We start from the raw sequence: 27,064 nt of genomic DNA, 5'->3' as shown, positions 1-27,064 counted from the left end.
CTTTATATAAAGTGTGAAACTTTGATTTAAATGGTTTATAATATAGAATGAACTGTATTTTTATAAATAATTAATGCGAAAAATTTTTCATAAAAAAAGCTATTGTGAATATTATATTAGAAGAAGGTGTGCACTTTAGTTTGCCGCCTAGTTTATGTATGTAGGTGTAATGTAGCAAATACACGAATTGTTAAATGGTTGAAAGTCGAAAATTTCCCAAATATTTAAGAGCTGCTGCCTTTCTTATCAAACTCTTGCCTTTGTGCCTGCATGCACTGCCTGTTGCAATCGCTACTGTTATTGCCGTTGAGTTGCTGATGCTCGTGTTAATGACGTCATTGACGAAATTAAAAGCTGTCGATGATGTTATCACAGTGTTGCTAAATGCCGTTAAGCATACAAGCATACAATACACGTACACACCTACAAACAATGTAACTACTCCACTGCAACAGTGAAGTGCAGTGCTGGAGCACAATGGTTGGCACACGGCAGCGATGGCGATGGAGGATGAGAAGCCTTTGTTAGCATCGGTATGAGCGCGAGTATGTAAGTACTGTACTTGCCCGAACTCGACAACAGCTGCTAGCAGATATTTGCGCTCAAAAGCTGATACTTCACTTGTTAAAGTGTGAAATGTGCACTTAAGGAATTTGAAAAGTGTTTTTGGTTTGTGGCTTCTTTTTTTGCGATATAACAGCTTATGAGAAATATAAGAGAATTGGAAAAACCAATAAATTTAAAATTTAACATGAATAGAAAATGTTTGAGTTATTTTGCTATTTTTCTATGAGTAGCAGTTTCAGTTAATAACTAATACTTGCGTCAAAAATGCTCCGATAAGTACAGAGAAAGGACGAACACTTTCACACTATCAGAGAGTTGAAATAAATATGTATAATTTTTTAATTTTTAATTAAAAAAAAATATTTTTTAAGTCTGTTTCATTTTTCCAAGTGATATTCTCGCTGGTCTCCGGGTGCTTAGAGAAACTCTCCTGAAACTCTTGAAAATCATAACAGCATCCCTTTTTCATCGGTTCCAGGCCAGAAGGGAATATAGAAATGAAGATAGTGGACTGACTAGCTAGGGAAGCGGTAGCGGCAACTTGAAATATGCCTCACTCTTTTCTGGCAATAGGTTAAAATACGATAAAAGAAGAGTTCAGAAATCAAAGAAAAGCGCTGAGAGAACAACACTGGTGGCACTCGATCGGACAACTCTAGGAAAAGTGGGGGCTCTACTCAGCTTAAAGAGAATTCAAATTCTTATCGAATATTCCAAAGGAAAAATTTAAATTCGGTAGAGGAATTTTTAGATTTGGATGTACCAAAAGGATACATGCACCAACTCGGTATCTGGTAAAAAGATCTCGACCAAAGATATATCTTTACAGCTTTCAGTCGAGTGCGATGCCATTTACAGGAGGCGCGTGAGAGAGAGTGGTGCTGGAACGGATTCTAGTGAGAAAAACTATCTCCAGAGAGATAAGAGGCGCGTCCCATAACAAGAAATGCAACGAGAGGTGTCTCTCAAACAGAAGTTCTCTCCTCCTAGTCTAAAGCCTTACAGTAAATAAAATTTTCGTTAGACTGCAGAATATCGGATTTTAAGTCATGGCTTATGTTGACGGAATTGCACTCGAGGCAAAAGGGAAGTATCTCTAAAAGCTAAGCGAACTCTTGCAGATCACTCGGATTGTGAAATTCCAGTCATTTAAAATTTACTATGCAAAAATAAAATAAAAAACATTTTTATTTAAATAAAGGAAGTTAAATAAAGCTAACCCTCAGCCGGTGTACGGGTCAATTTTCAGGTATTATTTGCCCTAATATATATTTTCAAAGTCGTTCTTTCCTGATCGCAAAGTTCGAGAACATATTTTTTAAGATTGTAAGAAAAACCTAATCGTAATTTTTATCCCACAGATTAGGTTATGTTTGCAACTTTAAAAACTAAAATCTGGAGAATACCCGTGGTCGCCGTTTGCCTTAGTAATCTCAGGGGTGGCCGCACCACGAAAAGAGCCTAGGGGCACACGGAACCTAAATCCGTCACTGCATCGCAGCATGCCTATATGAATAGCCGAAACAGCTCTGCACGAAATCGTGTCGGATATTGAAAAATCCTTAGCGATAAAGGAATACACCTTGATAGCATTCTTAGACATTGAAGGTGCTTTCAAAAACATCAGACTTGAAGCAATCACATCAGTTCTAACGGGTCTGTGGGATATAATGCAGGAAAGAGGTTAATTGAAAGATGGACCAAGGCGAAACCCATGCAAAACCGACCTGGTTCTCTTTACTGGGAAGTACAAGATCCCCTCACGTCAACTTTCTGCCATAGGCAACAATATTCTGAAGCTAGGAGGGGGGGCTCCCAAAATACCTAGGTGTAGTACTGGACAAAAAGATGAACTGGGGACCAAATATACAACGGTAGCCCCCTATAGCTCTAAGGGGGCGATTGGACGCAGCTGGGGACTGTCCCCTGACATCATGTATTGGCTATAAACGGCGGTTATTATGCCGATTCTACTCTATGGGGTTTTAGTAAGGTGGCCAAGTCTCAACAGGAAATCTACAACTAAAAAAATGTAAAAGGTGTAAAAAAATGCGACTGGGACTGGAAGCTCACTCTAAGCGATCTGTCTCTTAAACTACACTCTGAAAAGTTCATGTAAAACTACTACTGAAAAGGGTATATTTTTCGACCAGAATCTGCGCAAATATACGCATATTCTGCAGCTAGCTAGATTTGATTTTGAACACGAGATGTTTAAAATATACACACAGGAAATGTTTAAAAGTGCAAACAATTTTGAAAGTTAATACACTTTTTCTACTAATAATAAACATTAAGTGGTCATATTTACTCAATTTTGAACATTTTATGTGTAATTTTGCTTTACGCCACATATTTGGTATGTAAAAGTGTTTAATTTTGTACACATTAGGAGACGAAACTGGGTACCTCTCTTTATATGCGTAACTTTAATCAACAATTTTTAAGAGCAAGTTTTAAACATTGTATGTGTAAACTGTGAACAATAAATGTTTAGAAATCAACAAATAAATTTGAAATTTGTTCTACGCCGCACATGTTATAAGTAAATAAGCAGTGTTTAAGTTAACTAACACAGTGTGTAAATTTGCATTTATTAAGAGAGGAAACTGGTTACCTTTCGTAATATATGCAAATTTAAACCAAAATTTTTAAAGAGTGTAGTAACGGGAAGATGGGCTAGGATTATTTGAAAACCTAACCGACATAGCCAAGGTAGGCATACGGCAACTTCTGGGTTTCGCGAAATCCACACGATGGTTTGAGTGGTATTACAACGGCCCACGAGCTAAGGGCCTATTTGGGTTAGTGGGGTCACTGACAGCCACTTCAACCTAACTTAATACTATGTAGTCTGAGTGCTGTTTTCTCATGGGTTGGTTTGGCATTTGTTTCGACAAAAAGTAAATCATTTTGTATACTAAGTAACTAATTTTTTAACGTAGAACCTTATTACCATTCAATTATTCACCAATTCTCATTCGTTTCAATAACCCATTCCGCTGTCCAGGTAAGGCTACGTCAAATTGTACTAAACCAACTACGAACAGATTCTCCATAAATTATTCATTTCATCCTGAATGACTGTAATGAATTTACGCTGACATTCATTTGTTGAAAGATGTTTCTCCAGTGGAACATTTTCGTGCCAACTACTCCTTTCTCCGCTCTTAAATACATACTACAATATTGATTGTACCGCAACAATGGCTTGTGAATGAGAAAATTGCAAAAGAGAAGCGGTGCATTGGATAATGAACGAAAGAATCGACAGGAGTGTCAATGGAATTACTCGATTGTTGTTGCGGCTGCTGGTTCAGTACCGGATGAAGGCTGTGCGTTATGTCAACGGCGACGGTTGACGCTCGATTGTCGATTGCCGGTCGCCGGTTGGTGTTTGCTGATGAACGGTAGCGAGAAGTTGAGAACGAAGTATTAGACGTTTATATGTATGTATGTATCGGTGGCCGGTTAGTTGGCAATGGAACAAAGACAATTCGTGCAATTTCGCCATTATGCAACACTGAATGATGGGGGTGTATGAATGTGCAGGCACCGTTTATGCGGGCAACGGTGGCGGCGGACATTAATTGAAAACTTGTGTCTGCAATGGAAAACTTGCGCTTTGCGCCATTCAATGCAAATGAAGCACAGCGGTCGTGGTATGTTTGATTAACATGAAAGTACTCTTGTTTAAAACGAAGATGAGAGACGGAGGTTTGTAGAAATGGGGATGCGGATGATACCAACATTGGGTTGCTTTTAGTTTACAGCTGATGTATGTATGTATGTGCGAATAGATATATTTTTAGCATTTTAAGCAATTTGTTAAGTTTGCAATGCGACACAAGAGACACAATTACGAATTGTAAACGTGGTTGTGGCTTAATTATCTCAAGAGAATTAAATAAATGAATAGCAAATGCACGAAGAGTTGCATTCATATGCTAACAGTTACGGACTCATCTCGAGTGCGATGCAGAAACCAGGAACGGCTGCAATAAAAGCTAAAATGGGAAGAAATGGCTGGATGAAAAAAGAAGCTGGAACGGTCAGATGGGAATTTCAAGTACAAAAAATGGTGCTAACAAAAAGCAAATTATTTAGTTAACTTGATGTAGCTAGTGATTATATAGCTACGAAGGTTTATCTAAGATTAGTGGTAAATAGCTATTTAAATTTCTGAATTCGTCAGTATTCAAAATACTTTAAAAATTCTATGGTCAAATCAGAACAAAAACAAGTAGATGTAATTAAGAAAAACAGTAATAAATAGCGAAAATCGGCAATCAAAGCGGCTTTTTGAAGTTTTCTCGAAATCTAGGAGGTATATTGGCCAAACTGACTTCAAATTCGGATTCTGCGGGTCGAAATACATAACCATAGGTAGGTCCGGTAAAATGCACATCACACTAATTTTTTTTTGTGTGCCGGTGTTATCATTTCTCTGTATTAAATTTTTTAGTGCAAAGTGCAGAAAAGTAGCACTTTTTAACAAACTCGATTCTTCTATTCTAGTTAATAAATTTTGCGTAATAAAAAATAGTTGCGAACAATTGCAGGGTTACCCCAAATAAAAAAAAAAAAAAAACAATTCAGAATTTTATTAAAAAAATGTTCATCAAAATTTAATATTTATTTTAGTCCTTAGAAAAATTTTGGATATGTACGTTTAGTGTAATAAAGTACAAATTTTACGTGGCTAAGAGTTCGCGTTGATTTTTAATAATAAATATAATAATGGCCTTATTGATAAAAAAATAAAACACGTGTAAAGTGCTTCACAAAGTGACATTTTCATAAAAATTTTCGATTTACATAGCAACTTCAGCCTTCTTTATTTTTTTTATGAAAAATGAAGGCTCTAAGTGAATTATGAACATTAAATTTCAGTTTCGAACCACGGTGTAGGCCTGTCAATTCGTTCGCTTATGCGAGAATAACCTCCATTTTGGTTTTACTGAGTCACAAATGCCGTGGAAATAATTTAATGTGGTTCCGAAAGTTGACCCCTATTCGAAGCATTCCGTTTGGGACTGAGCTAAATGACAGGCTAAATGACACCTCACTTGGCTCTAAAAGAATAAAGAAAATGGGTTGTTTATATTGAAGGACAATTTAAGAAGATTTTATACAGTTGAGTTCTTTTATCGCGAACTTGTAAAATGTTCCACTTCTTCGAAGCATTGCGGTATGTACGGTGTTTATCCGGTAGGCCTAAAACTTGACTGGTGTCTCAAAGCACCATCGTTCTTTTTCCTTCCACCCTTTTGCAAAGTCGGTGGATACCGATCTCTATAACCAAATTAATTCTTTATATTTTGATGACAACCTGATTAGCTGGGTTTCTGGAGTTGTGGATTGGATGGGCTCAGTCTTCTTAAGTGTTGGAAAACCTCGTACGGACAAATGCTGCGGAAATACGATCTTTTATCGGTCTGACTTTCGAGACTTTCCGGAGCAGAATTAATCTCCTGGTTTTCCTATTGATTTCCAGTGTTCTTGTTGGTAAACAAAAGCGATAGTTTAAATAAAATAATACATATAAAATATATTACACTACGTTTCTGGCGTTCCTTTTAATTTTTTTGATTGAAAAAAGTTATAGGTTGAAAAATTTGAATGCTATTAGGGAAGGTTTAAAGCAGTACGTTTTAGAACGCAATAGAGAAATTTTGTATTTAAATTAATGACGATGTATTGGTATTGAAATTTGTGCTCCAACGTTGCTCAAATATGGAAGCAGGAGAATACAAAAATACTTTGCAAAAAACAAAACCGACTTCAATTCTCATATAAAAATTTATGAGTACCGTTATTTTTTCATGATCCACTGATCGGATCTAAACCAGATTAGTATGGGATCACCTGCGAGACACTACCTTTCCGAATTTTCGAAATCGCTTGACGTGGTCCAAAGTGATGCTGTAACATAAATAATAAAAAAATATATATATATGAAATTCTTGGCGGGGTTTGATCTCTGGTCGCAGCAACTTCTGGTTGTTGTTTCTAATAGCCGTCCCCTTCCGCAGGCAATGGCAAACCTCCGAGCTATCAGAAAGCGCTAAAATATTATTAGTTTTATGCCATTCTTGATATAAAAATCCGAGTACTTGAACTATATGCATTTTTTCAGTATTTGGTTGTCCATTTCTTGGATTTTCCCATATGTTTATGATAAATTTAATAATTAATTTAAATAATTAAATCATCCATAAAACTGCCTTTCACTTCAATAAACGTTTAAAGAATTATGTAGTTACATACATCACAACAATTTTACTGCCGTATCTCAGCTTGTTGGTCACGTTTTCACACCCTTTTTCTGACGCGCGTTCCACAAATTGTTGCTTCTGTGCATAATCACCACCACTGTAATGGAGCGAAAATAGCGCAACAGTCAACTATGGAAGCGCATTGCTGGTAAACACGTGACCTGCGACAATATTGCCACCACGCAACGTACATTTTCGTGCAATTTGCAGGGAGAATTTAATAATAATATGCGCACGTGAGCGAAACAAGCGAAGGTGTGAGTAAGCTACATACCATATACATACATATGTTAGTACATATGCATATACATATTTATTCTAGTTCGTCTTAGCACAAATATACAGTGAAATGGCTATACAAAGAACTAAGTAAATATAAAATATGCCAAATTATTAGTGATAAATTTCGCTGTTCAGAAAATTCAATATACGGGGCGAGAAGCTGTTTTTTTGTCGGAACCAGGCACAAAACAACGCGTGCAGAAAAAAGAAGCTGTTGCTCAAATTCATTTTAAAGTGGATACAGATGACCGTCTAGGATTGATAGAATAAAGACATGTACCTTGAGAAAATATTATGGGAGCGGTTCATTACCCCAAAGCGGATATCTCATTCGAAAGTTACTGCTTGTAAAATAGTTCATGCTTCACTAGTCTGTACAATTTTTAAATTCAGAAAATGTTAATTTGTTCTTCTCTACGGTAAATAAGATGCTTTTACTTATTTCTGTTGTGAGCACAGTTGTGAAATTACGTATGATTATTATTTAGTTCAACAATTAATTTGGAATGTCTTTTTGTTAGTTCAATACCCAATAGGGATATGCACCTTTACATTTGCAAGTGCATGAAATTGCCATACAAGAAAGTTACTCAGATCAGGTGACTATCTAAAATGCTATGCTAACAGCTTTTATGTCTTCATTTAATTTAATTTTAATGCTTTGTTCATAGGTACTTAGTTCCCAAAACGTGGCACATTGCGTGCATCACGGCGTATGAGTGCTGTAATCATGCAAAAACACTTCGTGTACCTACATACCTTTTCATATGTATGGATGAATGTTTTAATTAATTATGTCGAATGAACGGGCACGCAAACGCATCCCAGGCCACATTTTAAAAGTCTCAAAGAGATCGGTATTTCGTGGTTTGTCCGTATGTACATAAAATACATATGCACATCAGCTTGGTTCGCTGTCATCCAGCCAGTCTGCCACACTTCGTTGAAGTTCATTTAGTTCATGTCTGAATTTAATTAACGTCTCGTTAAAGCGCATGCTGTATTCTTGGAACTTCGTTCTTGTTATTTTCCTATAATGAGAGTTAGTATGTATGTGTACGTGCTGACGAATTTTAATTCAACCTTTACGTGCAGCATCACTAATTTATATCATGCATGCATACATACAAACTAAATAATTAAATTAAGAGGCACTTCGCATGCAGAAGAGCATTTAGGTGTACCCCAGGAGCTTTAAAATAACTTTAGATAGCTATTTTATAGCAACATTGAAGGTGTGTGGGTGAACCCATATCGGTCCGACGAATATTTTTCGGTGTATCTTGATGAAACTTCCTCGTAGGGGTAAAATTACATAATTAAATTCTAATTTCTGATCAAAAAAATTTGTGACTTTCATTTTTCGTTTTTTCGTGATATTCGGCCATACTGTGGTTGTCGACGTCGACTCTCGCTGATACGAATTAATTGTTCCTATTAAAAAGTGTAATATACACTCTAAAAAGTGCATGTAAAGATACACCCAGAAAAAAGTCAGCTAAAAATATTAATCTCAACACATGACTTGGTTAAAGTTACGTTGTTTGGTTATAGTTACCAAATCATATGCCGAGAGAAATATGTGTAGCTGCCTTTTTTCTGGGTGTACTACTGAAAAGTGTTTATTTTTCAACCAGAAACTGTGCAAATATACGCACAAGATATTCAAAATTTGATTTTCTAAAAGTTATGCTGGTGCATATGGTGGCAATGCAAACCATAGTACACGAGTTGATTAAAAATCAAAATCTATTACTTCGAGCCACTTTAGCTAACCCATGAATAATCTCAAAATTTGTTTTTGGAATGCGAGCGGGCTAACCCAGCATAAAAACGAACTATAAATTTTCCTAGAGCGCTTTCATATAGACGTTTTGCTTGTATCTGTGACCCACCTTACCCATTTTAATAACTTTCAAATTAATGGGTACAAATTCTATGATAACTACTAAGCAGCCATAAGGGAAAGTGATGAGTTCATTCATATTACTGCAATACACATTGATGACTACTTGGGTGGCCTTACTCTATCTGCTATATTCTGCCCCCCTCATCATAGCCTAACAGAAAAATAATTTGGTGACATTTTCCTAAAGTTTTTCAGTAAGCTTATTGTAGCAGGAGATTACAATGCCAAACATACATACCGGGCGTCTAGATTGATTAACCAAAGGGTAGAAATCTATATAAAGTTATCCAGAATAGAGGATTTGACGTCTCGTCTACTGGTCAGCTAACGTATTGGCCATATACCAAAAAAATACCCGATCTTATTGACTTTGGTGTAAGAAAGGATATTGCGTGACACCGAGTTAATACAGAAGCATTATTTGATCTCTCTTCATATCATTCTCCCTGCCTCATGTATAATCAATGTTTCTTAACTATGAAGAAAAACCAAAAATCTTACAAATAAGCACACAAACTGGCGAAAATACAAAAAGTATGTCAGTTCGCATTACTGAAACAAGGTCGTAGAAATTGCAACACCAAATACTTCTATTAAAAATCGCAGTTCTTACTGCCATGGCCTGCATACCCTAAATAATAAAAAAAAAATAAGTAAAAAGCGACAATTCAGAAGGGAATAACAAAGAATTCGCTCTCCTAAGCTTAAATAGGAGCTGAATGCGTGTACAAAGGAATTACGTATTTTGTTGCAGGCGGAAAAAGAAAGAAGTATGCACTCGATGCTTCAGTGCTTGTCTGCTTCGAAACAGACTGCCTATTTCCTTTGGCGAACACTAAATCACGCAAAAACGGCTGAATCGATTTTTACATATAAAAAATCTATATGCTGGCAATACTAGGGGCAAAATATAGTAAAACTGCGTTTTCTATATGATATCGTGATTTTTTTAAAGGACTTTTAAATTAAAAAGATATATGATTAATATGTATATCAAATAAAACAGAAAGAGAATTGAAAACAATTGAATTTTCTGACCACAAAGACGAATAGGTAATGAAAATGCCCTTCCTAAACTTTATTCTTGAATATGCTCGAAACTTTCCAATATGTAGTTACTTTTGGAAGAAAAATATATGTAAAGATCTAATATATAAGCCATCACATCCTCGAATTTCGACCTTCTAACTTTATTAGTGTAGTATAGAAAAATTAATTAAAAGCACTTTTTTAAACCCTATTCGTCCTTGGGCACCAAACAATTTCATTGTGGGAAAAGAGAGAACAATAAAAATTTTATATTTTACGATGCATTTACGAGTTAGATGAACACATCTCGCCGGAGGATGAGCAGAAGTTGCTTGCCTCTCCGGTGAACAACCCACCTCACCAAGCTCGAGAGCGGGAGCGGCTTAGCGGAGCCGGTCGGAAATGCCTCAAGCGGTACATAGAAAGGGGAATGAGCTATGAGCAGGCTAGAGAAAAAGCCAAAGAACCCGTTGGCCCACCACGGAGGGAAAAGAAAACTCTCCAAAAAAGACCTAGGTCTGATAGCTCTACCCCGCAGAGGCGATCCCCGAAGAAATTTGCCAAATCCAGTGAGGGATCTGCAGGGGGCAGGCCAGGTGGGACTGCATCTGTGCCCACCGGGGAGGCAACTGTGCCGCATGCACCTGCAGATTGTCGCGGGGAGCCGGTTTCATTTAGGGATGCACTATGCGGAGTGAAGCTGGGTTTAGTCCCAGAGGACTATCCAACCACAGTGTGGTCAACGGATGAGCTCAAAGCTATCCAAAATGCCATCCTCAGGGCGGTCAGGAGCAACACAGTTAGCGCTGTAAAGCCTATATTCAAGGGTTGCACCTTCCACTCGGGATGGCTATCCATCAGTTGCAGAGATGCTGCGACCGCGGGGTGGATACGGAACACTGTTCCAAAGCTGGCACCATGGAAGGGGGCGAAGATGAAAGTGGTCGAGGAGGCAGAAACACCTCGCCGCATCATTCTTGTGGGACTCTTCCCAGAGCTGGACAGCTCTGCCAGTGAGGATGCGCTCAGTCTGCTTCAGGCACAGAATGACGGCCTGAGAATTCCGGACTGGCGTATTCTGAATCGAGTACGCAGGTCAACAATGGCGGAAATCACCATTGCAGTTGACCCGCTATCAGCGGACACGCTAAAGCACCGCGGGAACGTGGTAAACTATGGCTTTGGCGTAGTAAAACTTAGGGAGAAAGTCAAACCGTCGATGCCCGTGGTAGACAAAGATGCCGCCGACACCGAATACCCTAACTCGGAGGAGCAACCTCGCTGCTCCAAAGACGTCATCGTAGCTCCCAGGCAGCTACCCAATGACACGCAAGTGCAGCAGAAGTCATCGGAGGTTGGCACAGAGCTACACGTAGCATACAAAGCTCCAACAACGCCTCCGAAAACAGCAACAACAACATGCCCGACCCTACAACAGGTGCTGGAAGAAGCCCAAAAAAGCGTTGGACCCATCGCATCCCCAAAGCCTGCAAAACGGCCACCACTACATGGCAGCTCCAAAGCGGCTATGTCCAGCCGCAAAGGCAAGGGAGATGCAAGGACGGCGAAGAAGCGGTCTTGCTGAATGGCAACAGGGGGAAGAAGGTGGCTGCTCGCGGCCGAAAAGACCGCAAGTAATGGCACCTCACCCCAAAAACTCCACAAATCTGAGGCACATTAAATGCCTCCAAGTGAACCTTCACCACGCGAAAGCAGCATCAGATGTTTTACATAGGAGGTTCACAAACAAAGGCTTAGGTGTAGCCTTCATCCAGGAACCCTGGATATTAAGAGGTGACGTCAAAGGCCTTAATATAAAGGACGGTAAGATCATCTATGCCGCCAGCTGTCGCCCAAGAGCGGCGATGCTATTATGTAACAAAATAACGTTTCTCCCTCTTTCACAGTTCATTACGGCAGATCTCGTTGCGGTATGGGCCAAAATTCCTACTCCTAGGGGGGTGCAAGAGGCAGTACTTGCCTCCGCGTACTTCCCGGGTGAGGAGGAGATAGCCCCGACACCTGAGGTAAAGGCGCTTACGGATCACTGCCGGCAGAGTGGTATACCCTGGATCCTCTGCTGTGATGCAAATGCCCATAGCACTGTCTGGGGGAGCACCGACACCAACAAAAGGTGTGAGTACCTCCTTGAGTTTATAAGTAGTTATAATATATGTATTATAAACCATGGCAATGAACCAACGTTCAGGAACGCTATTAGAGGGGAAGTCTTAGATCTTACTCTAAGTAGTCAGAACATGGCAGCTTCTGTCACAAACTGGCGCGTCTCAGGGGAGGTATCAATGTCGGACCATATGCACATAGAATTCGACATTGGCCACTTTCCTGAGCATGAACTAGTTTTTAGAAATCCCAGAAAAACGAACTGGGAATTCTTTCGCTTTATCATGGAAGAAGGTGGAAACAGCCATGGTGGTCAAATTACGACTGCGCACGAGCTTGAAACTGAAGCTGAACAGCTTCATTCAGACATTGGAATAGCTTTCAATAGTAGCTGTCCCCAAGGAAAGGTAAAATCCAAACGTGATGTGCCTTGGTGGAGCAAGAAGCTTGAGCAAATGAGATGCCAAGCCAGAAAACTATTCAATAGAGCAAAGAATACGGGTGATTGGAATCCGTACAAACTTGCACTAACTTCTTACAACAAAGAATTGCGGAAATCCAAAAGAGCTAGCTGGCAAAACCACTGCGAGGAAATAAAGAGCCTCCCAGAGGCAGTACGCCTCCAAAAAGCTCTAAATAGGGAACACAAAAATACGATCGGCACTCTAAAGAAACCAGATGGTAGTTATACTCAGCATCCGGGAGAGACTTGCAGACTTCTGCTAGACACTCACTTCCCGGGCTGCAAAGCGGGCTATTATCTACCGGAATTGGGTGTCCCAGCACGCACTTCTGGTAGAGAGCAAAGCCTTGCAACTAAACTTACCACGGTAGAAAGAGTGCAATGGGCGGTATCTACCTTCAGCCCATACAAATCACCAGGACCAGATGGGGTCTATCCTTGTCAACTCCAACAAGGTAGTAACTACATAGCCCCAGTCCTCTCCAGACTATACAGAGCGTCGCTCCTACTGGGTCACATTCCCAGTAGATGGACTGAGGCTAAGGTGGTATTTTTACCGAAGGCAGGTAAACCGGAGCAAATGCCTTCATCCTACAGACCAATTAGCCTCAGCTCCTTTCTTCTAAAAGGCATGGAGAAAATCTTGGATCAACATATCAGAGAAGTCAACCTAGCAGAACGACCACTGAATAAGAACCAATTTGCCTATCAACCAGGCAAGTCCACTGAGACTGCCATTCACAGCCTTACATCGAAAATCGAAAAGGCTCTGGAGTCTAAGAACATAGCCTTTTGTGCCTTCATTGACATTTCAGGGGCTTTTGACAACACGTCATACAGGGCAATAAGAGATGCCCTGATATGCAAGGGAGTGAGCCCCATCATAATAAATTGGGTGCTTTCTATGCTAAAAACAAGGAAGATCAGGATGGAGCTGGGAGGAACGAAAGAATCGATTACAGCCACAAGAGGTTGCCCTCAAGGGGGTGTACTCTCTCCTCTTCTGTGGACTATGGTTATAGACGAACTCCTGTTCCTACTGAACGACCATGGCTTTGAAACACAAGGATATGCAGACGATCTGGTAATTTGTGTAACAGGGCTGCATGACGAAACGATCTCCAACCGCATGCAACAAGCCCTGCGCATTACGCAAAGATGGTGTGACACCAAAGGATTATCCATTAATCCTACTAAATCTATTCTGGTTCCGTTTACCCGGAGGAAAAAGTTATCCATGACAGAATTGACTCTGGGCGGCACTAGAATAGGGCTCTCAAATGAAGCAAAATACCTGGGGGTGTGGCTAGATAAGACACTCACCTGGAATGTACATTTGGATGCAACCGTAAACAAGGCAATGAGAGCCTTCTTCGCATGCAAGCGACTTTACGGGAAGACATGGGGACTCTCCCCCAAAATGACTTACTGGTCATTCAACACAGTTGTGAAGCCGATACTCACCTATGCATCCTTGGCATGGTGGACAAAAGCGACACAAAGAACTGCTAGCGCAAAACTAAGCAAACTACACCGAATGGTGTGCATTGGTATAACAGGGGCTATGCGGACCTGTCCTGCTGATGCACTTAGTGCTCTTGTAGGCATACCGCCCTTCCCAATTCTAATAGAGAGGGAGGCCAGTCTCTCGGCACTGAGAATCCTAAACACTTCCGAGTTAAAAACCGGAAACATGACAGGTCATATGAAGGTCCTTATGAAATTCACAAATGACCCCATAATGCATATGAGGGACTCAGTAGCTCCGATACTAGTAATTTCTAGGAATTTCAAGGTATCTATTGCGGACCGAGCATCCTGGAGCACAGGAAACCCCTACACCAAACCCGGAGCTGAAGTTTGGTACACTGACGGATCAAAACTTGAAGATGGAAAAACTGGACCTGGTATATTTGGGCCGAATTTTAAAAGATCGATACCAATGGGCAGCCACCCCACCATTTTCCAAGCAGAGATTCATGCGATCGATATCTGTGGCAGAGAATGCCTCAGAAGAGGCACATCCTCTAAAAACATCTGCATTATGTCGGACAGTCAGGCTGCCTTGCTAGCACTGAGGTCCCACATAATAACATCCAAACTAGTGTACGACTGCCTCAACACCCTAAACGGTCTTGGAAGCAAGAACACAGTATTACTGGGCTGGGTGCCGGGGCACGAGGGCCATGACGGCAATGAACAGGCGGACCGCCTAGCAAAACACGGAGCTACCACACTATTCCATGGCCCGGAACCCTTCTGCGGGCTCACCAAAGCCCACTTAAGGGAGGTCATAAACAAGTGGGTCGACAAAAAATTCGAAAGGCACTGGAATGAATGTCCGGGGCAAAGACAAGCTAAGCGGTTCATCTGTCCATCACAAGAAGCTTCAAAAAAGCTCATAAATTTAGGCAGGGAGGACCTTCGAACTCTCACTGGGTACTACACGGGACATTGTTCCCTGCGTTATCACCTCAGTAAAATGAATCTTTCAGACACGAGCGTCTGTCGCTTCTGTGAGATGGACGAAGAAACGCCAGAACACATCCTTTGTGAATGTGTTGCTCTCGCTAGACGCAGACTCGCTCACCTAGGTGGTACAACACTTAATCCATTCGAAATATGGAACAAAAAGCCCACCGAAGTGCTAGCTTATATTAAAAGCCTTCATATATAGGGTAAAAGGCCACGCACAATAGACCACCTTAGAGGTCGCAGTGCTCAAGGCTCATAATAATAATAATAATAGATGAACACTAGGGCGGGTCGAAAATCTAATTTTACTCAAATCCCTTGGTAATAGTGAAAATATAATGTATCATGAAGTCAACAGGAAGCCTGCAAAATATTAGTATTTTATTTTAATGTTAAGAGCCCGCGCATCGACCGCCAAGTCACCCACAGCACACTAGTCGAATAAGACCAATTCTTGTTAAAAATTCTGGGTTCAGCAAAAAGGTTTGGTGCATATTATTAAATAATGAATCAGTTAATGCAAAAGATAAAGTCAAATATAATTTTTCGCAGCCCTTTAGCTTATCGTTAATCTCAAAGTTATCTTTTTTCAATACATTTTTAATTGTTCTCTTGATAATTGCACTGGCCTATAGTCAAAAGATGTAAAGAACAGCATTAATATTGCTGCCGTTCATTTAGGTCGCTGGTTGCAAATATTCTAATCTTGTTTTAATATTAGCTATAGTTTGCGAATTTTTGCAAATTTAGGAACAATTTCGGTAGCTCTAATAGAAAAGCCATTATTTTGCATCATCGTGGAAAAATTTTGGTTTATGCAAGTGAGTATGGAAACACTGAATAGGCACAACCTCTAGAAACACTAATTAGTTTACTTATGTTTATGCACAATATAAAAATTGCAAATAAAGGAAAATTACAAAAAAAAATGTTCAACACTTTTTTTTAATTTAAAGCAATTTGTTTATAATCTTAATTATATTTATAGTATTATTACTATAAATCAGTAACAGTAAGTCTCTCCTTCAATTTGGTACTTACTACGTGCCGATCGAGTAACATTTACCAAAGTTATATCGAAAAACTTAAGTGGATCTCCAGTTTTTTTTTCTAAAAAAATGTATCTTCAATTGTATAAAAAACGTTTAGATAAAAGAGCCGGATTACAGAAAAGTGTTCCAGGGAGCGCCTTTTTTCGTTCAAGCTGAATGCGAAGCACTATCGTCCAATTGGAGAGTCTTCAAAAGGATTTCCCAGGATATGTTAAACACTTTTTTCACATAATGCAATTAACTAAAATACTTATGCACTATATATAAACAATTATTTCACGTCTACTTTCATATAACGGCAAATTTAGAAACCGCGAAAAATGTGCGTCTTCGTTGACTAATAAAACTATTCCGCACCAATTTTCAAGACTGCATAAATGGACTTAAAATGGGCGTTTCCCACCCTAACTGTATTATGTTAATGTATGCAACTACTATTAACTTATCAAACGATTCCTATTCTTTGACGATACATATTTCATTTCATTCATCAGGATCTTGAAAACTGACCAAATCGGCGTGACCAAGTCCATGGTCCTTTTAATACTATATAAACATCCGACAACATTAAAACGTTTGAAATAAATCCCGTCTCACTTTGTTGTATTTTTCACTTGGTTCCTGAAGTAATGAAGAATTGAAAATCTCTACGGGAAAATTATAGTTTTTGTAAGTTTTATCTTAATATCTTAAAATTTAAGACTTATTGAAAAATGATAAATGAACGTGAGGTACTAAATTTAATAACCCTTAATTTGATATAGGAGGATGGTTCCGTGCGCAGAAGTGGAAAACTTTTGACTGCCATTCACCTGGGAGTGGCCAGAAGCGATTCTTGTGCGTACGGTTCAAATCGCAGCTCACAACGTCCGGATATTTATATCCACGTATCCTCTGGGTAGCAACCAAACACCCGTTTGGGAGCGAGCTAAAGTGAGAAGGCGTAAAACTTCGCGTGCGCTGGGTTTGGGTCCCGCCACGTTAAAACCCCGCCCAATGAAAAATTCCAACAAGCCTCGGATGAGACCCCCTTTTTCTGATGACGACCACGGCAAACGTATAAAGGACTATGATTTAAGGGTATGCACCTGGAATATCCGGACCCTTAATGGGGAAGGTGCCTCTGCCCGGCTGGTTGATGTCCTCGGGAAGACAAAGGCTGACATCACCGCCATCCAAGAAATGCGATGGACGGGGCAAGGTAAAGTAAGCGTGAAGCCTTGCGACGTCTACTACAGTTGCCACGTAAAGGAGCGCAAGTTCGGTGTTGGATTCGTGGTAGGAGAGAGACTCCGTCGCCGAGTACTGGCGTTCACCCCGGTGGACGAACGTCTAGCCACAATCTGCATCAAAGCTAGATTCTTCAACATCTCGCTCATCTGCGCCCATGCCCCGACGGAAGAGAAGGATGAGGCGTCCAAGGATCTCTTCTATGAGCGCTTGGAACGTACATATGAGCGCTGCCCCCGACACGATGTCAAAATCGTGCTTGGCGATTTTAATGCCAAGGTGGGCAAGGAAGGGATCTTTGGCGCCACTGTCGGAAAATTCAGCCTCCACGACGAAACGTCCGATAACGGACTGAGGCTGATCGACTTCGCCGGGGCCCGAAATATGGTAATATGCAGTACTAGGTTCCAGCATAAGAAAATCCACCAAGCTACATGGCTGTCTCCAGATCGAAAAACGAGAAACCAAATCGATCATGTTGTGATAGACGGAAGGCATGCTTCAAGCGTTTTGGACGTACGTACACTCCGAGGGCCAAACATCGACTCGGACCACTATCTTGTTGTAGCCAAGATACGCACCCGCCTCTGTGCAGCAAAAAATGTGCGCCCAACAATGCAAGGAAAGCTTAACGTCGAAAAGCTGCAATCACAACAGACGGCCAATTTATTCGCCACTCGACTCACACACCTGCTCTCTGAGAGCACTCTTCAACAATCCGACGTACGCGAGCAGTGGAACCACATTTCCCGATCATTAAGTACCGCCGCCGAAGAAGTAGTTGGATTTCAGCGAGCCCGAAAGAACAACTGGTACGATGAGGAATGTCAAGAAGCCGCAGAGAAAAAAAGATGCCGCCTACAGGGCCACGCTGCGATCGGGCGCAACGCGAGCCATGTGGGACCGTTATAGGGAACTGAAGAAGGAAGCGAGACGTATTTGCCGCAATAAGAAGAGAGAGGCCGAAATACGTGAGTGCGAAGAGCTTGAGATGCTGGCCGACAGGAAGAACGCCCGAAAATTCTACCAGAGGGTTAGGCGACTTACGGAAGGTTTCAAGACCGGGGCGAACTCCTGTAAGAACAACAATGGCGACCTAGTGACCGATGTCCAGAATATACTTAAATTGTGGAGGGAACACTTTTATAACCTACTGAATGGTAGCAGCGCTGAAAGTAGTGAGGAAGACGAACCCGAGTCCCCAGTCGATGATGATGGAGTAGCTGTCCCACCGCCTGACTATGACGAGGTACGAATAGCGATTACGCGGCTGAAAAACAACAAAGCTGCTGGAGCTGACGGCCTGCCAGCCGAGCTATTCAAGTACGGCGGCGAGGAGCTGATGAGGTGCATGCATCAGCTCGTATGCAGAATATGGTCAGATGAACGCATGCCCGACGACTGGAATTTAAGTGTGCTCTGCCCAATCCACAAGAAAGGCGACCCCGCCATACGTGCCAACTACCGCGGAATTAGCCTTCTAAGCATAGGTTACAAGGTCTTATCGAGCGTATTGTGCGAAAGACTGAAGCCCACCGTCAACGAGCTGATTGGACCTTATCAGTGTGGCTTTAGGCCTGGAAAATCCACCATAGATCAGGTATTCACAATACGCCAAATCTTGGAAAAGACCCGCGAGAATAGGATCGACACACACCATCTATTTGTCGATTTCAAAGCCGCTTTCGACAGCACGAAGAGAAGTTGCCTTTATGCCGCGATGTCTGAATTTGGTATCCCCGCGAAACTAATACGGCTGTGTAAAATGACGTTGAGCAATACCACCAGCTCCGTCAGAATAGGGAAGGACCTCTCCGAGCCGTTTGATACCAAACGAGGTTTCAGACAAGGGGACTCCCTTTCGTGTGATTTCTTTAATCTTATGTTGGAGAAGATAATAAGATCCGCAGAACTGAACCGCTCAGGCACAATACTTTATAAGAGCGTACAATTGCTGGCGTATGCCGACGACATCGATATTATCGGTAAAAACAAGGGCTACGTCTGTTCTGCCTTCTCGGGATTGGATAGAGAAGCAAAGCGAATGGGTCTGGTGGTGAACGAGGACAAAACGAAGTATCTCCTGTCAGCACACAAACAGTCAGAGCATACGCGTCTTGGCACCCACGTCACTGTTGACAGTTACAAGTTTGAAAAAGTAGACGACTTCGTTTATTTGGGAACCAGCATTAACACCAATAATAATGTCAGCCTTGAAATCCAACGGAGAATCACTCTTGCCAACAAGTGCTACTTTGGGCTGAGTAGGCAATTGAGAAGTAAAGTCCTCTCTCGTCGTACAAAGATCACACTCTATAAGTCACTCATCATGCCTGTGCTGGTGTATGGCGCGGAAGCATGGACAATGAAAGCATCTGATGAGGCGGCTCTTGGAGTTTTCGAGAGAAAGATTCTGCGAAAGATTTACGGACCTTTACGCGTTGGTGATGGCGAATATCGCAGACGATTTAACGATGAGCTGTATGAGCTTTACAACGATATAGACATAGTGCAGCGAATTAAAATTCAGCGGCTCCGCTGGCTTGGCCATGTCGTTCGGATGGACAGAAACGCTCCTGCTCTGAAAATATTCAACGCGGGCCGCGATGCTGGGAACAGAGGAAGAGGAAGGCCTCCTCTGCGTTGGAAAGACCAGGTGGAGAAGGACTTGGCTTCACTTGGCATTTTCAATTGGCGTCAGTTAGCACAGAAGAGAAATGACTGGCGTGCTGTTTTGGACTCGGCCAAAATCGCTTAGGCGGTTACAGCGCCAAATAAGAAGAAGAAGAATTTGATATATCGTGCGGTTTATAAAAATTAACGCATTCCATAGATATTACCAGCCAAAGTTTCATTTTCAAAATTCGTATACTTTGATGCAATTGCGCGGGCTAAAGATAAGTTTTAAATTAATCTTTCGTGGCCAATAACAATTGGCTAAGACCTAAGACATCATAATATTACTATTACAATGCGGTCAAACGACTTTTATTTTCCCCCATACAAAATCGACCCAGCCTAATGAACACCCTGAATATTTTCTAGATACTATTCCAACGTTCGTTTTTATAAAAAGAATAAATTCACTGTAAGATTCATAGAAAATGGATTTTATTCCGAGTTTTATTATAACACAATGCGTTATTTGGAAATAAGTTTCCTATTTATGCAACGGTAGTTTTCGGAGAAGTTCACTTGTAATTTGAATTCAACTACTTAAATAAAATGGCGAAATAGAATATGACATCAAACATTTTTTACACATGTTATTTTTTCCTTTAGGGTTATTTGCATTCGAATTAGTTTTGGTATTCGTATTTTTAACCTGCATTCGTTATCATACTTTTACTCTTATCCATTTTCCAATTTGTATTCGCATATACATTCGTCCTTGCCTAATTGTTGGCACATTTTTGTGTTCCTTAAAGACTCGAAGCTTAAACTAAATCGAAATTTCTTTATATCCACCACATCAAGTAGCGGTAACCAAATTCGGAACTAATTACGGTGCTCAATTCATGCAGCTCAAAAGCTTTGAATATTACAAAAAGAGAAATGGAAAAATGACTGCTATCGAAATTGATAGAGCGCTTAGATTCTTTTCCAAATCAATGGCGGTTGAAGGTGGGAAGACTTTGGGTCTGAACTGATCTTAAAAGGCGGGAAATTTTAGTAGAAAGAGAAAGCAGGCTGCGAGCCAAAAGAATGTAAGTGAGTATTTCAACTTTTTCCATGCAAGATAATGGAATATTTTTGGCGTACTTTTAACTTTTTTCAGATATCATTTATTTTTTATTTTTTCTTGCACTAATTTGTTCCTTTTTTCAATGCGGGGTCCTCCCCTCCAGTTTTATTTGAATTTAATTTGCTCTTCTATGGCACGTGCTCAGCATTCGTTACAAGAGATTCTTCGCTGTGCTTATGGGTGAAAATTCTTATGTATCGGCAGCTCATTTCAGTAAACAGCATAAGCTCTGCTCTACCCAGGGATCGTTATCTGGCATTTTTGTACAGTTTCTGCTACTATTTATTTATTTTTTTTGCTTTTCATTTGCTTGTTTGCTTTTCGCACATTCATTTCGGTAGCTTTTTTAATTTTAATTAATAAGCATTCGCTGGCGCTTTTCCATTTCAATGCTAAAGCACCATAAATTAAAAAAGCACAACAAAATGAATAATACCTTAAAAAAGAAAAGATTAAATACAAAAAATCTGTTTGTCGTGGATGTGCAAATGCATGCTTACAGCTTTGAAATGCTTGCTTCTCAGCAGCTGTCGCGCTACAGGAAGGAGAAATCTTTAGCACAGCATTAATTATGACAGTATGCCACCGCAGCTGCTCTAAGTGATTTTTTTTCCTTTGGCAAATGTATATTTGTGCTTCGCATACTAATCACCAGCGCTGATTTTACCTCGAATACCGACGCGTCAACTAGCAGCGCTCTGGCTTTATGAGTATCCCACAAAAGTGTGAAGTTGCGGCAGGCGTTGAAGAAGGGGTGCGTTCTAAAACAATGCCCAATGCCACTTTCTTCATTTCTATTTTATATTTTCTGTATTTAAGTATTAGCACCGTACTTTTCTGAGCAAATTTCCGTTCATAAGTAATTGGTGCTTGAGTGCGGAGGTCCTAATTGCCGATAGTCGTCCTTCATTGGCATTTTGAGTTTGCTTAAGTTTATCGAAATTAATATTAAATACAAAGATTTTTCTTCCTTATTACTAGAGTATCGCCCCTGGAAGTATTTAAGAGCATGAGCTTTAATTTGTTACTGACTAGACTACAATATTTAGTTGAAGAATCCGACTGACAGGGGATAGGTCATTTCTGGATAATTTAGGTATGCTGAATTCAATAGTGTTAACCATTTTGCCGCTTTGGCTCATGGTCCCATACAAAATTTTCAAATCAAAAGTTTGCCTAAAAAGTATGATTTTCACTAAATTATTCTCTGAAAGTCCAAGTATATCGTTGAATTTTCAATGAAAACCATAACTTCAGTTAAAAATACTTATATCAGGATACAATAAAACCAGTTGAATATCGAGTCCATTCGTAGATTAGAGCAATATTTTGTCACTTTTTACCAACAATTTTTATTTCAACCTTTCGCTCGTGTATTAGGTATTGAATAACTTCCGGCTATCTAAAGAGGCGATTGTGAGCCAAATCTATTTAAAATATTTTAAACTATCTATGATTTGGTACTCAGAGATCGTGCCAACTGAGTATTGGGATTTTCTTGCATAAGTAAAACCAGCCTTTCGAGCTTGTGTCTAGTATTCACGACGTTAGAACTTTATCAAATTAATGAACAATTTTTAAAATTAGTGTCTAGCCGCCAAAAATCATAAGTTTTTCACAATTTTCTAACACTTCGCTACACCATCGAAAGCAAAATTCTATTCAACGAAAATTTCGATACAGTTGCATAGCTCATAATACGAATTTCACATTCGATCTTTGATCTTCGATAACCAGCGAAGATCGACAATCGAATGCAATTCTAATAAGGGCCATTCTTTTTACGAAATCCGTCCGACTAGAACGCGAAACCGGATACCCGTGTGTCCACTAGCAAAAACTCTAATATGCATATATACATACATACTTATACTTGCCAAACTATTCGTCCATTCGCGGCTATCCCGTTTTTAAATTCCATTGAAATTTGTCAACAAAGCCAATAAAAAATACCGGCAATTGATCACCGCTACCGCTGCAGAAAATCAAATTTTAATAATTCAAACACAACACTGATGATACATCATTGCAACGCTGCCTTACAGAGACGGTGGGGGCGTATGAGTAATATTTGAAATGAAAAATTGCCTGCAACAATCAACCCGAATAAAATGGACGCATACATAAATAAGTAGATGTGGTGCGGGTGCGCCGTTGCAATCAACAGGGCAGCATATAAGCAATTGACATCGAAAAGGTATAGACAATTGTACAGAAATAGAGACTATTCTGCAAACAATACTCATTCACGTCGGAGCGCATTATTTAATGTATGCAATCGACGAGTCAACAGTTGAATAATTTAAAAAAGCAAAGCAAAAACAGAAATTAAAATGGCAACAATGAGAATAGCAATAGTAAGGGAAACAAAAGTTCTATATATTTTGCAAAACCAATATTTTATATTGACATTGTGTGCTAGTGGTTGACAAATATGCTGTTTTTGATGTGTGTGACTGCATTGAAAATAGAATTGCGAGGCGAAATGAAAAATTTACATATGCATGCTTGAATAAAAAAACGTTTCATAATACGAGAGAAAAGGAATTTAATGAAATTCCGCGCGCAGTGAAATGGCAACATACCTAAGTTTAAACTTTACGAAAAGTAATAAATTTTATTCACCTTACGGCGATTTGGAAAAACTTTAATACAGCTGTTACAATTTAGTAAAATTTATTTCTCCTCTTACTTCCCGCGCCACAGTTAAATCTCGTAAAACAGCTGCCAGAACAGCAGTAGCATTGCTTTTTATGGAACTCTCAATACCACCTAAAGTAGCTATTTTTGTTTATTTCAACACTATAGGCTCTGTAGTGCCTTTGACTGGCAACAACAACAATAAAGAGGAGTAATTTGAAGCAGTCATGAGTCATGACCAACAAAGCTAGAGTCAAAGCGGAAAGTCGTGGCAGGCGCTTCGCACGATTCGGCGTTGCTTCAGATAACGCCCAAGGGCTATTTCGTTTAGTGTTTTATCTCTTCTTGCGTTATACTCACTTTTAGCTGCTAATATCCTTTTTGCTATCAAAGTATTTTCAAGCGACATTTCTAAACTTAGCAGAAATTCACTTCAAGCTTTTAACATCCTTCCGAAACGTCAAACTCCTATTCCCCCCTACTGTGTGCAAAGGACCCATTGACACTGTTTCGTTTCGTTTACCACAAAAGTCATCTTCCCCTTGTTGTGTTTATAATACCACATATTTGCGGCCGTCACTTGGTCGTCCGTATCGCATTGCCGGCGGCATTTGAATAGGCTGGGGAGTCCGAGGACGTTTGTGTTTGTGGCTCGAAGGAAAGTGCTTTCATACAGCGAAAAACTCATCGGAATACTATGTCTAAGAGTACACTTTTTTATTTATCCTTTCATTTTTGTATTACATTTTAACTTCTGTAATCTCCTTTAAGCTGGATTTACATGACGAGATTTTCTAGGCGTTTTAACATTGCTCCAGAAAAATCGCTCATGTAAATGATGATTCAAAAATCGCTTGCCTCAAAGTAGACAGCAAGTCAATATTTGTAGGCGATTATCGCCTGTCAAAAAATCAGCTCATTCAAAGGCAGCTTTAGTGTCAACTAGAAATGCCTTGAATATAGAGGAACAAAGATAGACGAAGATTTTGATGCCCTCTCTCACAACACGGCCATTCGGAAAACCTAGAAATAAATGCCAGATATTAGATTATAGGAAGCTTCATAAATGTATTTATTTTGCCTCCCTTTTTTATAATATAGTGGTGTCAGAGACTCACCAGCAAGGTAAATAAGACGAAATAAAAATTCATTTTTGAATTGCCACATCTTTGCGTTCAGTTAGGAATAAATTCAAAAATCGATTCAACGAAGGAGCCATATACTCGTTGAGATCAATTTCCAAACAACAGAAGAAGGAAGGGTATGTTGGCGGTGGTTGGCCATGATTAAGATTAAGATTAGGATAACGATAAAGATCGAGATCGAGTTTGAGATTAAGATTAAAATAACTTTTAATTATTATGCAGAAATAAGCTCATATAATACGCGAAGGCATTTGTTTTGCTCACGTCATCAATGCTAAAAATATGAGGTACATAATTTGTGTGTCAGGCGAAAGAAACTTAAAACGTGTTAGTTTGAAAATGTTTTGAAGAGGGTTGAAAAGGTGGATTTAATTCAAGTATACTCAAGTTATTAGAAATGTCGAAATATGGCTGTCAAAAGGAAGAGTGTTCAGAAATCTTAAGTTTGAACATTTAGAATGTTTTGTTTTGTTTAAAAAGTTATTCTAAAGTTCTTTAATATCACTACTCAACAATTTTTAATCAAATTTAGCCACCAATAGTGAAAAACAAGTTTCTTAACATACAATTTTATACTGATTGCGAATATTACAATAATCATAATATGTCCAACATTACACCACAGATCGGCACCTCCAAACCATACCATGTTAAGTCACCTTAGACTAAATCCGACTGAGCATAGTATGGTTTGGAGGCATCGATATGTGCATCGAAAAGTTGTGATTGTCATCCTGTCTGAGAGAGATTTTTTAAAGGAGCCTCCAAACAAAGGTTTTTTGTCTTCATACTCGTAGTTTGTTCACTATAGAAAAAAAAAATGTGGAAATTAAAAAAAAATCGTTACTTTTCACAAAGTTTCAGATACGACCGCCTTGAAATCACAAAGAGTGTTTGGAAACAACTCAGCCCACTATGCTACAGAGAATTCTGTTACACAAATTTTAAGCCTCCTAACGCAGCTATTGGTTATATTTATAGACCTAGTTTTATAGAAAGTCCATAACTGTAAAAGTTTTTTCTAAGATTTTATTAAAAAATGGTGCTTAAGATTGTTTTGTGCATATATTACACACGTACGCAAACGATTAACTACAATGATTGGCCCAAATCAGGTTCGATAAAAACCTTTGCAAGTGCGTTTGATAAGAAGGAAGCATTTTTAATATCAGGGATCTTCACACAGACCTTGGTACTCGGTAAATCGGTGTACGGTTGTCTTTCCTAATGTAAATTAGTGCTACACAAACAAACAATAAAAGGGGGAAAAAATATCCGAGCATATCCTCATGTCAAAATCTCTTAAATGTGTTCGTCAAGTTTTCTTTACTAAACTAGAATGCACTTATTTCAAAAAACTATGTTTTTAGCTTTGATGTTATTCCAACTTATGGTATGCGAACGAATTAATTTACCAAAAAATCATGTTTGGTTTTGATTTTGAATTTCCTGCAATGTAGGAAATCAAAAGTAGAAAATCGAAACCCAGTCATTTGAATGGCCTCATTTGAATACCCTATTGATAATCAGTATGTACAGTTTTCCTTTTGTTTGTTTAATAATCATTAATTTTTTCTAAAAATGTAACAAATGTAAAAACAAAGTAAAAAAAATATGTTAACAAAAGGGTGTGCTATCCTAATGACCTGCAGTGCATAAGATAATAATATTTTTAGAAAAATTCTGGATATGCAGTTTTGTTGTTTCAAGTGGATTTGTTTTTTTTTTTGTGACGACAAAATTTGTAAATGAAATAAAATACCCAGCAACGTCAACAAAAAAATTTTAAAAATCAACGGTACTTTAAATTAAATTATTACTTAATTTTTTTATGTAATTATAGTTTTGGACTTTTTTAATTCATGAGCTCGGTAGATAGTATACATTTGTAGCATTTTCGCCGAAAATTTGTAATAAATAAAATAATTCCACTACACCGTGTCCTGGCTTTCTGAAAATCGTTTCTAAGCAGTTTTGGCTATTAAGCGTACAAAACAATTATTTCCGAGACCTTCAAAACCTTCCTTTAAAAATGATTATCTCCTAGGCGATAGTCTACAAATGTAGGCACCATATAACAGCGTGGGACAGTCAATTTTACCCACGTAAAAATTAATATGCTCAC

At 39.4% G+C, this 27,064-nt stretch overlaps 1 protein-coding gene across 1 annotated transcript in view; it reads left to right on the top strand.

Annotated features, from left to right (window-relative positions):
• The first annotated feature begins 12,323 nt into the window (after positions 1–12,323).
• LOC118754556 (mucin-5AC-like) overlaps positions 12,324–27,064 on the top strand; it is a 111,058-nt gene continuing 96,317 nt past the window's right edge. The window contains exon 1 of the mRNA XM_036489441.1: positions 12,324–12,596. Within this exon, the coding sequence (XP_036345334.1) occupies positions 12,324–12,596 (273 nt within the window). The remainder of the gene's footprint in view (positions 12,597–27,064) is intronic.

This window comes from Rhagoletis pomonella, unplaced genomic scaffold (genome assembly GCF_013731165.1).
Source record: "Rhagoletis pomonella isolate Grant_MI unplaced genomic scaffold, Rhpom_1.0 Rhpom_scaffold_00002, whole genome shotgun sequence".
NCBI lineage: Eukaryota > Metazoa > Arthropoda > Insecta > Diptera > Tephritidae > Rhagoletis > Rhagoletis pomonella.
This window is presented reverse-complemented; position numbering and strand designations above follow the sequence as displayed.